The sequence below is a fragment of the Ambystoma mexicanum genome, chromosome 3q (assembly GCF_040938575.1).
Source record: "Ambystoma mexicanum isolate Mex_15411 chromosome 3q, UKY_AmexF1_1, whole genome shotgun sequence".
Lineage (NCBI taxonomy): Eukaryota > Metazoa > Chordata > Amphibia > Caudata > Ambystomatidae > Ambystoma > Ambystoma mexicanum.
In genome coordinates, this window is record NC_090926.1 from 1,092,067,774 (window position 1) to 1,092,085,049 (window position 17,276).

At 44.5% G+C, this 17,276-nt stretch overlaps 1 protein-coding gene across 2 annotated transcripts in view; it reads right to left on the reverse strand.

Annotated features, from left to right (window-relative positions):
* Positions 1 to 17,276, reverse strand: part of LOC138447635 (coagulation factor XI-like) — a 160,654-nt gene that overhangs the window by 48,291 nt on the left and 95,087 nt on the right. For both annotated transcript variants that reach the window (XM_069603840.1, XM_069603841.1), the window contains exons 6-8: positions 12,521 to 12,630; positions 6,947 to 7,115; positions 1,240 to 1,343 (exon numbers count right to left, since the gene is read on the reverse strand). In XM_069603840.1, coding sequence (XP_069459941.1) covers positions 1,240 to 1,343; positions 6,947 to 7,115; positions 12,521 to 12,630 — 383 coding nt within the window. The remainder of the gene's footprint in view (positions 1 to 1,239; positions 1,344 to 6,946; positions 7,116 to 12,520; positions 12,631 to 17,276) is intronic.

The following is a 17,276-nucleotide window of genomic DNA, read 5'->3' on the forward strand; positions in this document are numbered from 1 at the left end:
TGACGGGCAAACCAACCCTCCTTCTGTTTCTGAGTAAAGAGCTAACACACAGCAGGCAGCCCATTAACCATGCATCTCCTTGAATTGAAGGGCTGCTTTCTTGGTGTTGGCCCCTCATTAAGATACAGAAGTAGAGCTGGGGCACACATGGTCATACCTTTCATGCTCCCAGCCTCTCCTTTTGTTTCTTAATAACAGGCTCTGACACCCCCATTGGGGCACACAGCCTGTGAGTTGGATCAGAAAGGAGGGACTGGGTGCACCAAAGGTAATAATGCCAGTGCACTCCAGCTCTCCTGCTATTACCAGGCCGCTGCCCGCCCCATAGGTAAGTGGAGGGCTCTAGTTAGGGGGCGTAGCCTAAGTGCACACATCTGTACATAGGCAACATCCCCTAACTAGAGCCCCCCTCAATTTAGCCTTCCATTTAAAGTACTAATGACTGATACGCTAAGACTCAAGGCGTGTTACTCATTGTACACATTCACCAAATAAAATAAATTGGAATTAAATATGTTATGAGGGCGTTCAAAGGCTGCTATTTCTTTAACAAACTCCAAATATTTTGCTACAATTATTTGAAGCTGGACAGGCCTTAAAGATATATGTTTATTCCAACAGCACACACACCCAAACTCTGATGTGTTGCATTATGGTACACCAACGTGGTTATACACTTAGAAGGGGGGCAGCGGGTGTCCTCCTTTCTGAAATTCATAAACCAGATGCCTCTATATTTATAATCTCCTCATGAACAACGAAAATATATTTCTTAGTTTGCTCAAAATCCTTGTACCTTAGTGTAACTGCAACTCTGATCAAATTGAACAATTAGTTGAAAGGCCTGGCAATATAGTTGAACGAAGGTCAGACACATGTTACATGGTGTGAGAGAAATATCCCAGGTAGGAAGGTTTATCACTGAAAAAAGGTGGAAGGGAGGGACTACATCAAGTAGAAGAGAGGTGATAATAAAGCACTCTGGGATAGGGGGGAGTGTGGGGGGGTAACATTACATATTTTCTTTATTGAAAGGGAAGTGAATGCATGAGTACAATCAAAAATGCGGCGTGGGAAAGTAACAACATACATTTGAGACACACTGAGTAACATTAATGTGGAGAAATCATAGAATATTCGAGATGAATGTAAGTAGAAAAGAGGTTTTCCTATAAAAACGTGTTACTTCTGTACTGAATTGTCATTATTTAGAAATAACAAATGACAAAGTTAACTTACTTTTATTCATCCCAAAGCTTTTCAGAGAGAACCCGGAGACCACGTTGCTTAAGCGAGTGATGGAAGGCACTAATGTGGCAGCGCTCTTCAAGTAACAAAAGAATCTAATGAGAAACAGAAGAAGGAGGTGAACAACAGCCAATGAGAAGGAGTCTGCACCAGTAATGATTTTCATCTAGGACGAACAGTAAACACCGGCCAGTAATTTGGTTAAAAAAATAGTTTTAGGCTTAACGAAAGGGAGCATGCGTGCATAGATTGTACATGACACAGGATTAACGAAAGGGAGCATGCGTGCATATATTGTACATGACACAGGATCTTTCATTTGCCTGTTTCCGAATCTACAAAGTGTTCCCTGTGGCTGATCACATCACATTTATGATGACGTCATGCTGCGTGCACCATCAACTCCTCTTAGATGATCTCGAGTATGGCTGCCCAGAACGCCCACCTAGCACCCCAAGAATGTCCACAGGTCACTCCTGCAAACGTCCAGTGACCCATACATATTCATGAGTTACAGGGCCAATCTTGCTCCTAGCTCCCACCCAAACAGCTCTCACTTGCACCTCAAAAGCCACGATAACCACCTCCATCCCACTTAGTTCCTTTCCAATGCAGCGCGGTTGCTTGGTTGCTTGGTGGATGCCCACCCTGCACTGTGGCTTTTCAGCCACTAGTGGATCCCCTCGAGCTAGAAATAGAAGACTTTTCCTATTTCCATTGGAATCGGGCCAACACTGCAAGAAATGTTAAATATTTCGGCAGACATTTTAACATTTCTCAATTTCTAGCACACACACGGACAATTGCTTCTAGAAATAGAAATAGAGTTATTATTTTATTTCTAGCGCAAGTGTGTCAGCCCAACCTCGAATAAGAAATAACCATATTGCTAGTTGGAGCGTCCATGCATCAAGTAGAAAGATTCCAGTGTGGAAAATGAGCAGGGCCGGTGCTACCACTAGGCCACCTATGCACTTGCCCATGGCAAATTCAGCCAGGTTGATACATTCATTCACTTTTGTGGAGCTTTCACAACCATCCCTACAGTGATAAATCCATGAAAGTGGGGTTAGAGGGGTTTGGTTTGAGGGCAAGGTGAGGGGAGATTGCACCCCATCACCACTTAACACAAAGATCAGAAGCAGGCCTTTTCATTTCTTTGCTTAGGCTGAGTGCCTGTGAATGTATTGGGGCAGCTGCTCTCCTGTGAGGCTAGCAATGTATTAGTGGAAACTGTATCACTTGCACCTTACCAGGGATAGGAGGTGCCAGGCTTTCTCCCACACCAATGACACACTGAAGCCTGAGCCTGGAAAGTACACGTAGAGTCAACTGGAAGCAAGACAGGTCAGTTGTATGGTCTTCTTCAGGCTAGTCATCCTTATAATTATTCGACAATGCAATATACACACTACCCCTAAACTCGTTTCGCGTGTGTGCATGTTTTCAATTGTATTTACTTGCTGAGGGATAGCCTAGCTTAAGCAGCATGCAGAGGCTTGGGTTTGATCTGGCGGTGACCAGGGTCAGCCCTCAGACTCCCTTTTCAATAACATGGCCCCTCTGTAATGCAAGTCTAAACTTTCAAGCCAGACTGTGAGGGGAGGGAAAGTGGTGCTAGAGAGCAGAGTCAGGGGATTACTCAAGGTAGGGGTGATGAGCTACACTTCAAGAAGGGCACAGAGGAGGCTCTAAGAGTCAATGGAAAAACAATATAAGGATGAGGATGGAGAAGGATGAGGAGGAGGGGAGGAGGAGGACGAAAGTGAAGGAGGAAATGTGTGGTGGAGAAAAAAGGCTGCAGCAAAGAGAAAGTGAACGAAGGGTTTACTAGTGGAAGAGAGAAGAAGGATGTGCTTATGGTTAGAGAATAAGGGGAGAGAGCAGGCTGGTGGCGGTTTGAACGCGGGAACGTTTTCCAAAGAAGGAATAAGGGACAGTGGAAAGGAAGATCTCTCAAAGGAATGCCACAAACACATAGGGCTCAAGGGAGAACGATGAGACTAGCTTCCTAGTGGCCCCATATCATGTGTGACAGCGCCCCCAGGCCTGGTGTTTAGCCAACAGCAAGAACTTTGTATTCTGACACATGTAGACCTATAGTTTTTGAAAGCCTATATTTCTGAATCGAATAATGAAACTACAACTCCCAGAATGAAAACGGCTGTTGGCTAAAAATCTTTCTCTGACTGAAGGTATCACACTCAAAATAGGGGCACGTAGCAGATGTATGGGGGATGGAAAGGTTAAAGGGAGAAAACTGGGGAGAGGAAGGGTTGCGGTGGAGGATACTAGAAAAGTAAAGGCTAAAAGGCCGAGCAAGACAAGAAAAAGGGTGATGTCAGAGAGGAAGTGCATCATTCTGTTAGATAAGGAAAGATTATAGAGATGGCATTCTGGTGTACAGTCCTGCAGAAGTGGAACACCAAGAAAGGCTAGACTGACAATTCTAAACTAGATAATGTAATTACAAGAACTGCACAGCACAGCACAAGTGATCAAAATGCATGAATGTTGTAATAAGAAATTAGAAATTTGGAACTGGCTTCTAAGCACTTCATTTAGTCTGACTTGTAAAAGATGATCGACTGTTTCTCCAACTATTTGTATATTAAAGATAGAAATATTGCAAAGTCCATGAAGGAAAAGAGGGCAGCTGCCCAAAGGAGTGATTTCTGCATTGCAAGCTGATCTTGCAAGGACAGTACAATAACAATGATGGATTTTCCACAATGAATCTTTATTGCTTTACACAATACTATTTTAATTTCGGTGACCTAATTATATGAGAAGCTTTTATAGGTTAAGAGTGGGCTAAAGGGATGGAGGAGGCAAGTGAGGCAGCACTTCGTCACACCTAATGGATTCATCTTGTATAATGCTCTTATTACCGGACACCAGTACAGGGTTCTGCGTTGTTGTGCTTCCAAGACAATTGCTTTGCCCCTGTGCTATCTCCCTGGCCCCAACAAATTGTGATGTTTGATGTTATATCTACTAGCCAGTTAGGATAAGTGTGTGTACTGATCTCCATGCTGGGCCTGTTCTATGTCGGGGGTAATCTAGCGCTGCTGTCCATGCTATGCTTTTCAAATTGTCGGGGAACTTGATCTGCTGCTGCCCATGCTACATATTCATCTGTTTCCTTAATGATGGCCTGCACTGCTCATGCTGTACATGCAACACGTTCTACAGTACTTATAAGGCAAGATTACATGGCTGCTCCATGTTCTCCACCTATGTAGCTATTTAGTGCACACTCATCTATCACTCAGATACGAATTATACAATTGATAAAGGGGCTTAGCCCCAATAGTCTCAACTACATATTTTACCAAATTTTCCTGAGAGAACTCCCCACATATAGTTGAAGTCCCATATTATTAACATTCACCATTTTAAAAAATGTATGTGTACCATTCAGCTTGACAAGCTCAGTTAGCTGCCTCCATCTCTGTATATATATTAATGGCCTATGGGCCGTGCGCCCCCTACGATATTTAGCTTTCCTGGCCTTGCAGATTATAATTTGATGATGCAGAAAGAGGCTGCTCTTAATAACAGAAGCCAAATCGCGTAATTTGATGTTCCCCTTAATTAACGCCAACAACTCTTATCTTGTCCTTATTCAAAATTCTTTCATCACTAATAGCCCGAGTCATTATAGGTGGATAATGATCGCTATTTACATCAAATGTTTACAATAGTTCAAGCATATACAATATGAAATTACCATTACAAAATATATAATCTAACAGAGTAGCGCTATGATCACTCACCGTGGTGTACTGTCAAGGTATATCCCCTGTACACTGGATGTTGAACATACACAATCCATAGGTGTTTAGAGGGTGATACCATGCAAGTGCCTTATGATCATGTTGCTGCTGTCTCAATATAGCCATGGGAATAGTTCATAGGATATCTCTAATATCAGAATCATGTTGTAGTTAATGCAAGGGAATTTAGGAATAACAATCTCTGTAGATTCATGGCAGCCAATAGAGAATATAATAGTTTCATCAAGACTTTTGACTTCCATTCTTATAGATTTATATCTCTTTGAGCCGGGGATCATACATTTTAATCATCAATAATGAATGACAATTGCCCAACATGTTGGGTCCAGTCATCTTCCCAGCTAGTACATACGTAGACTGGACCCCAACTTCTGCAATATTATATATTTATAGCTTCAATCTGTAGCCCACCTTTGCATCTAGCTCTCCGACCATTAGTGGCACTTTTCTGTATCGTGGTCAATCCCTCCAACAGGATTGGATGAATAGCCCAGGCTTCTTATAAGGTAAAGAAGTCATAGGTTTTTATTTGCTCATAGAACGCCCCCAGCCTCCTTCTCCATTTTAGTTATCATGACCAAGATTATTCGGGTCAATTTACAAATGCCCAATAAATAAATAATACAAAAACATTGTCCCCTTGATCTGGGCTGCTGAAGAATAGGCAACCAGTGCAAGCCCTGAAGCTAGCTCACAATCACACCCTATTACCAACCTTAAACCCAACAACAATGTGTTTCAAACTGTCAACCGATGTGTGTGAAGTACGTGATTGCTTCTATGGTAGACCCTATATCTCTTTATATGCATCAGTTAAGAATCACAATGTAATCATGGTGCACAAGGCCTACTGGTAACCAAGAATTGCAATAAGAAAATACAATACAAAAATGGGGTGCAAGAGGCCATAGTAAAACAAGAGGAAATAGAGAGACAAGGAAAGCAAATTAGAGGGGCAGTAATAGGAAAGCAGTTTCAGGGGAACATACTGTGATGCACGGTAGTCAGATCCTTGTCACGATGAGCCCATAACAGTATCAGCAGACCTGGTATTTAGCTTAAAAGCCATTTGCATAGACACTAGGCTTCTTGTTTGAAGTCGGGATAGAGGTGATCATGAGGGGACAGGTATATTATGACAGAAGATGGAATTACGCTATCGGCATGGAAAGTGCATTTGAGTTAGGTAATGTTTTAAGTGTGGTAATGTAGCTCATGCATAGAGAGTACTCTACAGCACTTTAACCACGGCAGAAACCAGTAGGACTACTGTGATGGCATAGGTTGGGAAAAGGATGACATATGAATAGGAAATAAGAATAGAAAATTAAAGTGAGACAATAAAGAGGAGTTACTTTAAGGAGAGATCTGTACACCAAATAACTGGTGTTACAGGTTGCGATTGACAACAAGTTTCAGAATAATGTGTAGGAAGGGCAATGTCTGTGGGAAATGTATTGTCGCAATCTCTGGTGAGTCTCTAGTAGTCATCTACCAAATTCTAGAAGATCCGCATTGAGCCTGATCTTGGCAGGGCAGCAATGTCTGTTTGTGTGTTCATGCAGAAGAGGTTTTTGCTAACATTTTGGATTTCCTGACAGGAAGAGTACCTTTTGTGTCTCTACTTATTCTGAACCAATGGGGCCAACCTGTGCAACAATTACTGCCTTCTGCTCTGCGCTCCCTGGTGCTTTGCTTTGGACCTGTTAAGGCAGTTGTCGCTTTTGGTCATCCAGTGGAAGTCATGTTGATGCAGCAAGTAGTGTTTGCCTGGCTTCCCTGGCCAAAACTCTCACCAAGTGCTCTCTTTTAATAGACAGTCCCTCATAATAACGAGGGTACTCTTCTTTAAGAAGACAGAACAACATACAATAAATTCAGGTACATTAATGTTTTACCTTCTGTTGTCCGTTGTCCATTTTTCGGTGAGAAACGTGAAGAAGCGGCAGCGAGGATTTTGGGTGCAGATGAGTTGACAGTGCTCAGCATCTGCAGCCAGAACCTGTGCAAAGTCGTTGCCAGCAAAATCAACCTCAGGAATAAGATAGTCAGCACAGCTGGCATCACCTGAATTAGGAGAAAAGTAAAACCGCCTGATGTACATCTGGAACACACCATTTTAATACATCACCCAAGTAAGAGGGCGAGTCACCTGTGGAGTTAGAGTTGATGCATAGAGGTCTGGAAATGCTAGGTTCTTTTTGCTGGTAAGCTTCTTGGTGAATTGGAAGTAACGAGTCTTTTTGACATGAAATGTGTGTTTGTGTGGTGGCCCTGTCTTGTACAAGCATGGTGTGTGCATTGATATTGTGGTCTTGAGGTTTGTCATGGAGTGATTTACCGATATTGTGGTAAGAGAGGCTGTGGTGACATGCAGAATAGTATAAGAAAGTGGTCTCCTAGACAGCATGCAATAAGGAGCTTGTTAGCTTCCAAGAGAAGAGTCCAGGCATCCCGAAGCATTCAGTATACTCCAGGAGTCTACTGAGCTAGGATTCTGAGGTTGAGGCACCCCTCTCTTCATGGGTGTTGTTGTTTGAAACACCCTTCAATCCCGCAACAACACTGCTCAACATGCTCATTCGTAGGGGCTGTAGACACGCCCTCTCTCTTTCTTTTTTCGCTCCATCTCTCTCACTACCTCCACCTCCTCTGCGCATCATCAAATACTCATACCTCAACCTATTCCTCCCTCCTCAGCTATGCTGCTCCTCATCTCTCCTCATCTTTCCTAATCTCTCCAAGTGTTATGGAAACCTTCCTCCTCTCTCACCTCCATTCCGACAAGAGGTATCTATACTTCTACCTTACATCTACACGTATTCTCCACCTCCTTCACCAAACTTCACTCTCCTCAGGTGTTATCTAAACATGTACATTTTCCCCCACTTGCTCTCCTCCTCCAATTCCTTACCATTCCCCTCCAAGTTGCTCTATTTCTCATCTTTTCTGAAGGCAGTCTCTTCCACCTCTTTTATCACCTCCAACCTCACTCACAGATCATATCTTCTCCTCCTTTCTCTCTATACTTCTTCCTTCCCCCTCTTACTCTCCCCCTGATCTTGCAATTGTGTTTATTCCTATAGGTCATCCTCATCTTCCTTCGCATTGTGATCTATCTCCAACAATCCAGGTGTGCAGGTGTGTGTCATTGTTAGGTCTGCTATGTGACTGATGTGTCTCCAATGATCACCAGGTTTCCATTGTTATGATAAGGGGGCAGGGTGAGACACTTCACTACTTGACTACGACTTCAAAACCTGTGTCGGCCACATTGGAATCTCTCTCTCTCTCTCTCTCTCTCTCTCTCTCTCTCTCTCTCTCTCTCTCTCTCTCTCTTCTCTCTCTCTTTCTCTCTCTCTCTATATCTGTTTCTCTCTCTCTTTCTCTCTCTCTCCGACATGCATACACCGCGGCATGGTTCCTGCACGCTAGAACAGTGTAACTCTTCTTCCCCCAAGCAGAAATTCTTACACAGTTCTATGTCTAATGTTAATTTTAAATGGATTAACATATAGGTTCTCACCTTTAAGTGATTCTTGTGCCATACTGTGCAGGGTCTAATATTTGTAATGGAAACTAGTAACTGATTGCTGCCTGGTGGTCGTTGGGATGTACTGTTCAGCTTTAGGCTTCAATGTCAAAAGCTTTCCATGCCTTCATTTATTCTTTCTTTTTTCCTTCCTTTTTCCTTCCTTCCTTCCTTCCTTCCTTCCTTCCTTCCTTCCTTCCTTCCTTCCTTCCTTCCTTCCTTCCTTCCTTCCTTCCTTCCTTCCTTCCTTCCTTCCTTCCTTCCTTCCTTCCTTCCTTCCTTCCTTTTCTCTTTCCATTCTTTTCTTGATTTTGTGTCTATCCAATGATCTTCCTTTTGTTTTCCTTCATTGCATTTCCTTTCTTTCTCATTGTTCCTACCATTCCTTCATCCTCTCCTTCTTTTCTTTTCCTCTTTTCTTTTTTCTTTCTTCGTTTCTTTCCTTCTCATTCGTAGGTGCTCCCCCTGCCACTCCTTTCCACCTCACCGCCCTACACAGTACTTGTATTTCCACCCCCCCTTCCCATATCCCTTTTTCTTCTCCTCCCAACCCCAGTATTCCTCCACATTCTTATTCCCGTTCCCAACTTTCTGTATTCCTGTCCCGTTCGCTGCTACTTCCCTTTCTTGTCCCTTCCACTCACCCCAAACTCCTCTATTCCCCATCCCAGAATGTCCCCCCTCCTCCCAGCTAGCTCCCTGCCCCAACTCTCTGCAAATTGACTCTACCCCTCCCCCCAATTATAAACTGGTGGATCTGAATACCGGGCTGTTTAACCAGTCCATCCTGTCAACAAGTAAAAGGACTCAGTTGCAGATGTTGCAATGTATTAACGTATATATTTTTCAAAGACCTGTGATTGGACATTCATTGATTTGGTGCATAAAAGAGTATGTTGGTTTTCAAGGGATATCATTTGCGTAAACTGTGCAGGCCAATGAGAAAAAGACCATAAGGGAGTTTGGTTATTCATTTTAAAATACTTAAAATGTGGAGGGTAGTTCTATCACCTTGAATAGTATTGCGATTGCACGGCTTTGCACTGTTAACATCTGCCTGGGAATCACATCGTTACAGGAGTGGTTTAAGGTTGGCAACTTTATCTCCAGTTGTAGAAATGCGCCCTTATATTGGACTTCCCATGCTCCAATCTGATATCCTAACCACAGTAAAATTATTGGAAGCAAAAGGCCAGCTTATTTTCTCATTGGCCTGCCCAGTTTATGCAAATTATTTTCTGTGAAAACGAACATACTCTTTTATGCACCAAATCAATGACTGTTTCCCTTTTATGTGGGTCTGGTTTAGGGATAAGTGCTAGTACTACTTCATATAGACAACAAGGAAATCGTAATTATGTCCTATATAAAGTAGTAATAGCAAGCACTACGTTATATAGGCAATTATATTTGGAATGTGATGAACTGTGTGCTTACTGTTGGCAAACACATGTTCTACTAACAGGCAATCCTTCAGCATTCAACAAAGGTAGCAGGCGCCCCTCTCTCGGAAGAACAAGGCATGATAACCTGTTCAGTGGTTGTTAAACACATTGAGAGTTTACAGCCATCTGCTTTTTGCTCACTTTACCTTTCACAGATGGGAAATAACCATTTGCATATCAGTCTTTGTCCCGCCCACATGTGCAGTCCATCACCGAAATGCTATGGCAATTTCCAGTGCCTTAAGTGGCACTACAAATTGAGCCGGGGCTCATCCAGGGGGCGTGGCCTTATGGCGGGGTCCTGCTGGCCCATTAGGCCACGCCCCCTTGACAAGCCCCAGCTCAATGGGCTACTGGCACCCCTGCCAGGCAGCCTTTTGCAGAGATTAGCATCCTCTTCCCCTATGGGGGAGAGGATGCTAATCTCTGCATTTATTTTGTATAGGCTTGCCTGGCAGGGGACTGCGCCTCGCCTATTCAGCCTCAATGGTGGTGCTGCCCCTCGCCAGCTGGGGAGGGGCAGCGTCACCATTAAGGCTAAAAGGGTGACGCCACTGGAAGCAGAGGCCTTTTTCCTAAAGACTGAAACTCCTGCGAATCCGCGTGAGATTCAGTATTTAGAAAGCAAGGCCTCTGCTTCCAGCGGCCTCACGTTTTCTCCATAATTGTGGCGCCGGCACACGTGCATCCCTTCATTAAAGGGATGCCTCTCAGGTGCGGCGCCACCATTACGGCTGAAAGGCCTTTTTTTCTGAAGCCTGAGGTCAGGCTGTAGAAAAAAATGCCTTTTCGTGTAGTGGCCAGGGCTGCCAGGGGAGATTAGTGGGCCCCGGCAGGGCCCCACCTCAAAACGAAATTTCAGAGCCTGCCGGTGCCCAGCCCCGGCAGGCCCCGGCCCACTTAAAGCCCTGGCAATTCCTTTCTGAACAAGAGTACCAACAGCAACCCCATAAACGTGTTTCAGCCTTGTTGGGCATCATCCGTGAGGTGAAGCTGAGCCTCTCTAAGCACAGTGAGCAGGGATTCCACGTCTGGTTGCCCCCAGGTAACCTAGGCTGAACAACCCAAGGTTCCTTCAAAGAATTCAACAAAGGTAGCAGGCGCCCCTCTCACGGAAGAACAAGGCATGATAACCTGTTCAGTGGTTGTTAACCACATTGAGAGTTCACAGCCATCTACTTTTTGCTCACTGTACCTTTCACAGATGGGAAATACCCATTTGCATATCAGTCTTTGTCCCGCCCACATGGGCAGTCCAGCACCGAAATGCTATGGCAATTCCTCTCTGAACAAGAGTACCAACAGCAACCCCTGCTCACTGTGCTTAGAGAGGCTCAGCTTCACCTCACTGATGATGCCCAACAAGGCTGAAATACGTGTATGGGGTTGCTGTTGGTACTGAACAGGTTATCATGCCTTGTTCTTCCGAGAGAGGGGTGCCTGCTACCTTTGTTGAATCCTTCAGCATTCACCTGTATAAAGACAATGGAAATCCTGTTAAGTTTTGTGTTCAAATGGTAATGGTCACGGAAGGCGTGTTGCATATGCTGATTGTTTGCAAATCATATTCCCAATTAGCACCTGGGCTGAAGTGAGCAGCCAATCAGGTTCCAAAAAACCCTGCAGGCTGCCTCACCCGCCCCGGACTGCCATCTTGTCTCCACCCTCCTTTCCCTTTGATTTTTTAAATATTCCTAATCCCCCTCCCCAGCCCGACTGACCTGATTTTGGTGGCAAAGAGGCCTGCCACTGCCACTGCTTGTCTCTGTCTCCCTATGCCGGCCGAAAGGGCAATCGAAGAGGGGCTCCATAAGGAGCCCCGCCTTCAATCTCCTTAGCCGCCATCTTTGAACTGTCATTTCCATGAAAAGACCCTGCTGTCAATAGTCCGGGTCACCGCTTTGGGGTGCTAATGGCGTTAGTAAACCATTCTATGGGCTACACCGGGGGTAAAGCCACAGAAAAAGGGGCCTGATACCCAAAGATTGGCACTGGTGCATATCACGTGGTGCTGGTGAGCATCTCACCTTTGCTACATTATACTTGCTTCAGGCAGCCTAAAACAGGAGTTAATCTACAGTTACCTGACACATCTCTGAGGCATCTCTAAGGCGCCCTTTAGCAAATCATTGCAAATTGTATGTGTATGTTGGCATCTCAAAGAATCTACAGGCTGCACTGGATCATGATTTAGGCTTTGTCAATCAGGTATAAGGACCTAGGTGCAAAATTGCTTGCCTGCATCTCCTCCTTTCCTCCAGTGCAAATCTTCAAGAATCAGGTCCCATGACCGAGTCACTTGTACATGTTTTGGATCAGACTAAGAGGACTGAGAGAAACACACTCTTCTTTGCTGGACCTTAAGACAAACTCAAAGGAATATTTTGCTTGCAACATTTCTAATAGTGTGGAAAGCCGTGTTGCATGTCTAATAGCCCATTTCTGAATGACGTTCTTTCAATCATAAGAAGTACATCGCAATGTCCAGCACTTACAGGTTTTTGCATCGCAGTCTCTCTGGCTGAATCCAGACACCACGCCTTGGAGGATATTAATGGTTGTAGGAGATGGGATATTTGCAGAGAATTTCAGGAAGCAAATTTTACTGTAACAGAAGGGAAAAGGAGCCATGTTAAACATACCGTCTTGATAGGAACATGGGACTATTTCAATAAAAATACAGGTTTTGGAAGGTTTAGGGAATTGTCTTTCAGGTAGCAGGCCAATCAATTCTACATCTGTCTATAGTAGCTCCAGTTCTGGTATCCCCTTGCAGAGTAATTGCCCAGATAGGCTCTGAGAAGTTTTGGGCGAAATACTGCAAATATGTTTCAACTTGTCAGAAATTCACATTTCTGGCTAAATGTCACCCTTCTTGAAAATGTGTCTCTTCCTGCATGAAACATTGCAAAAGTGTGAAATCGCCAATTCCACCTGCATGTACGTGGGTGACATTTCCAACATGAACTAACGTTTTACAGGGAAATGGCAATATTGAAATATAGAGTGAAATCCATTTTCCATCCCCATCATTGTTCATGGTGAATGATTACGGGAGATGCATTTCAAAATAACTTGAGGCACACATAATTAGCAATCATGTGTCACCTGTCATGTGGTAGGACCCATTGTTTCCCCCACATGAGATACCATTGCGTGTCTGAATTCTCTACATATAGTGCCTTAAAACAAGTAAGCATGCAAGATGCTATATGCTCAAAGGGCAGCGCAAAATTACATAGATTAGAATAAGGCGCCTAGACAAAAGGCCAGTTTATACTGCATAGTAATCTACTGCTTTGTTCAGCAAGAGGCACTCAATGCACTATAGGCCTGTACTGGCCTATATAAGCCTCATTTTGTAAAAGCAGCCATGCAATGTTTTTACATTTATTTTTACATGTACTAATCCATTTATATTAGTATTGTTAAAACGGGATATCATATCGTGCCTCCTTTATTGTATATATTGGCCTAAGCCCAGTCGCTCTGCGAAGAAAACCGCGTTACAAAGTTCTGATCTTAGATCGACTTCGCCGCCATTTTATGTTCGTCCGCCATTTTGATTTCTATTCTAAAGTGATTCTGTGTTCTAAAATGGTGGACAGTGTTTCCTGCTTGTAAATGAGCCATCCTGAACCTTGTACGAAAGTTAATGTTCAAACTGTCTGTTGGACGAATGTTTGGGTTGAGGAAAGAGACCTTGTCCTATGTCTGACTTGTAGACAGAGGATTGTCTGCGCCAATAGGTCCGATCCACGGACATACATCAACTACAATGTTATATAAATACTGAACGTGGACACTAGCTGAACTGCATTGTATAGGACATGTGTTAAGGCTTATTGTTAAATCCGAGAATACACTGTTGCCATTGTGACTTGTTCACATGTAAACTGAGGATGATCCAAATGCATATAGTTGGTCAAGCCAGAAGTGAACTCGGCACGAACTCTCGACCATGTATTATTAACCTGTAGAGGGGCTGGACATTGTAATTGGAAATGTATACAATGTGCAACTGTTTAGATGTCCAGTTCCTCTCACTTCTCACACCGAAAGGGCTGGTATTCGCTGTGATGTAATGAGGGCCAGATAGCAATCTAATACTTTGTTTCTTTGTAAACTGTACAGTTTTAAAATAAAGATCTGTGAATCTTTATAAGCCCATGTTTGGTATATTTCCTTTTGGGGTACTCAGCCTCGATATTTCCTTTTGCTTTCACAGTACAATGTTCGGTAGTTAAGATATACAAAGATGCAAGCAGTTGTGTGCATATATTCAATTCTGCATTTTCTATAAATGCTTACACACTGAGCAAGCAAATCGTGCAAGTGCATTCATTTTTAACTCCCCATAAAAGGAATAGAACAGCAGCCCTCAAGGGTGCTGTACAAACAAACCTTATACTATATACATAGAAGATTCAAGTTGCCCTCTGACAGTGTTTGAAATATAGGCTTTTTCCATATATCTAGGAAAGTCGAATCTATGCGTTTTTGCATCTGCTGTCGCATTTGAAAATTAGGCTTTTCCCTCTATTTAGGAAAGTCGAATCTGTGTGTTTTTGTATCTGCTGTTGCGTTTAAAAAATAGCTTTTTCCTCTATCCCTCTATCAAGGATCTGTTTTCCCTATATCCAGATAACTCGATCCTAGGTGTCTTGCATGTCTGTTTATGCTGTAACCTAGGCTTTTCCCTTTATATCCTGGACACTTCATTCTAGATTGTTCCATTGCTGTGTGTTGTAATGTGGTGTTGTGCGCTGCAGTGCTCCCTCTACCCCCGCCGCCCTCTTTTTACTCCCGCTCTCCCTCCATGGTGCTTTAAATCTCCGAATCTTCTCTAACTGCTATTCTTTCACCTAGCCTGTCACTCTTTCATATTCTGGAAGGAAGGAAAACGTTGGAGAAGGACCTCCTGGTCTCCAACCCAGGCCTGTCCATCACTGACACCTGGGCTGACGTGCGCTCTACAAATTTGAATAAATAAATAAATATGTCAATCCTTCTTCCAGGCAGACTGTCACCAGCATTCTCTGTGTTGTTTAATCTCCGGACCTGTGGATTCCCCATATGGTCTCAGTGCTCTCCTCTTTCTCCTCCTATCCCAATAATGGTGAGACCTGTTGGGAAGTACTCTTGGCATACTTCCTTTCCTCTAGGGCCTTCATTAATGTCTCCCTAAATGGCACTGTCATGGTCCAGGGCTCTCATCCCAACCTCCTCCTTCTTGATAGGCATCTTCTGTCTCTCCTCTACTACCTCCCTTTTCCTGCAACTCCTCCTCCTGCCACCTCTCTGGCCCCTCTGACACCTCCGACGGGTGTACCTCCTTCCTTTACCCCTCCTCGGGAGACCTTCAAAAGCAGCAACCAGCTCAACTTAACAACCCTCAACTCTGGCTGTGCTGTCAAACACTCCCCTGACATCTGCCACCTCCTTGAAGACCTTGACCTCGACATCCTCGCTCTCACCGAGACATGGTTCACTACCAACTCTAATACAAGTTTTGACACTCTCCTCCCAAAGGGCTACAAGATCCTCTCTAAGTCCACATCTAACCGGTCTGGAGGCGGAGTGAACCGGATCTTCCACTAATCCATCCCTGCTACTATCCTACCCACTCAGTCTTACTCCTTCAATTTCCTCATCTGCAGTGTCTCTCCTATCCTCTTGCTGACTCTGGCCAACATCTACAGGTCCCCTGGCCCAGTCGCCCTCTTACTCTCTCCTGGCCCCCACCTCCAAGCTTTTCCTCCTCTGAGACTTCAATTTTCACCTTGATTGAAGCGGCCTCTGTCCTCTTCCACAACCACTGTGACTCTCTTTCCCTCTCCATTCCTCCCTCTGCTCCGACTCACTCAGCTGGATACACCTTTGATGATATCATCTCTGCAGACATCCCCATCTCCAGCCCTCTCACTACCCCTCTCTCCTGGTCTGATCATGCTCTCCTGTCCTCTCACCTTGACCTCCTGGGTCCCCCAAGCTAAGCCACTGCCTGTAATGCCAGTCTCCTTCTCTGTCATTCAATCTACGAAGCGAGTGCCAGTTGCTTCTTTTGCTGCCACCTTCATTCCCCCTCTTACTCCTGTCACTGACTCTCATTCTGACACAGTCCTTACTAACCTTCAACTCTCCATCTCCAACACTCTTGATATCCTTGCCCCTGTCATGAGGATCCACATGAATCCTGCTTCCAAGTGCAACAGCTGGTATGACTCTCACCTGGCCTCTCTGAAATGCAAGTGCATAGTTGCTGAGTGGAGGAGGCAGGCTTGGAACACATCCTCTCACAAACTGGCCTGCCACCTGCTACAAATATAATACAGCCTTTCCATCCGCTCAAAGAAGTAGGCCTATATCCAAGCCCGAATCTCAAGGGCCACTAACAATGCGGCTGAGATTTTCAAACTCTGCAAGGAACTTGCCAATTCTACTTCACTCTCCATTTCTCCTCTGCCTTCTCTGCCCCTGTGCGCTGTACTGGCCTCTCACTAAATTACTAAAACTCAGGACATTCTGTCATTACTCTCCTCTTCACATCTCCCTTCTCCCTCATCTGCTCTCAGGCCTCCTTTGGCCCTACTCCTCCTTCCTCCAACTCTTCTATTTCTCTCTCATATCACCTGATGAGGTTTCTAGACAAGTCTGCTCTATGAAAGTCTCACCAAACAGGTGTCCCCCTGCTCCTCCAGAACTATGAAGGACAACATTACCTCCCTTGCTCCAGTCTTGGCTGATTTCTGCAATCACTCCTTTGCCACTGGATCCTTCCCTTTACTCACCAAGTACTCCCTTCTGCACCCTCTCCTCAAAAAGCCTTCTGCTGACCATTCCTGGACGGCTAAATTCACCATATTTCCATTACCCGCATCCTGGGCCATCTCCCAGCTTATCCATCACACTGAATCTGTTGGTTGTCTCCACAACCACCAGTCAGGCTTCAGAGCTGCGGAAGGCACGGAAACTGCACCACTGAACACCTGTGAAGACATGCTCTCTAATCTTTATTCCAACTTTCCTTCTCTTCTCATACTTCTCGACCTTTCCTCTGCCTTTGATATGGTCAAACATGCCTCCCTTCTAAATCAGCTCTGTGATACCCTTGGCATCACAGACCTGGCTCTGGACTAATTGACCTCCTTCCTCTCTGACTGACCTTCCCAGGTTCAACTGGGCCCTCCTTCATCTCACTCTCCACCTATGGTGTCCTTCAGGGCTCTATCCTCTCGCCTTCCCTTTTCA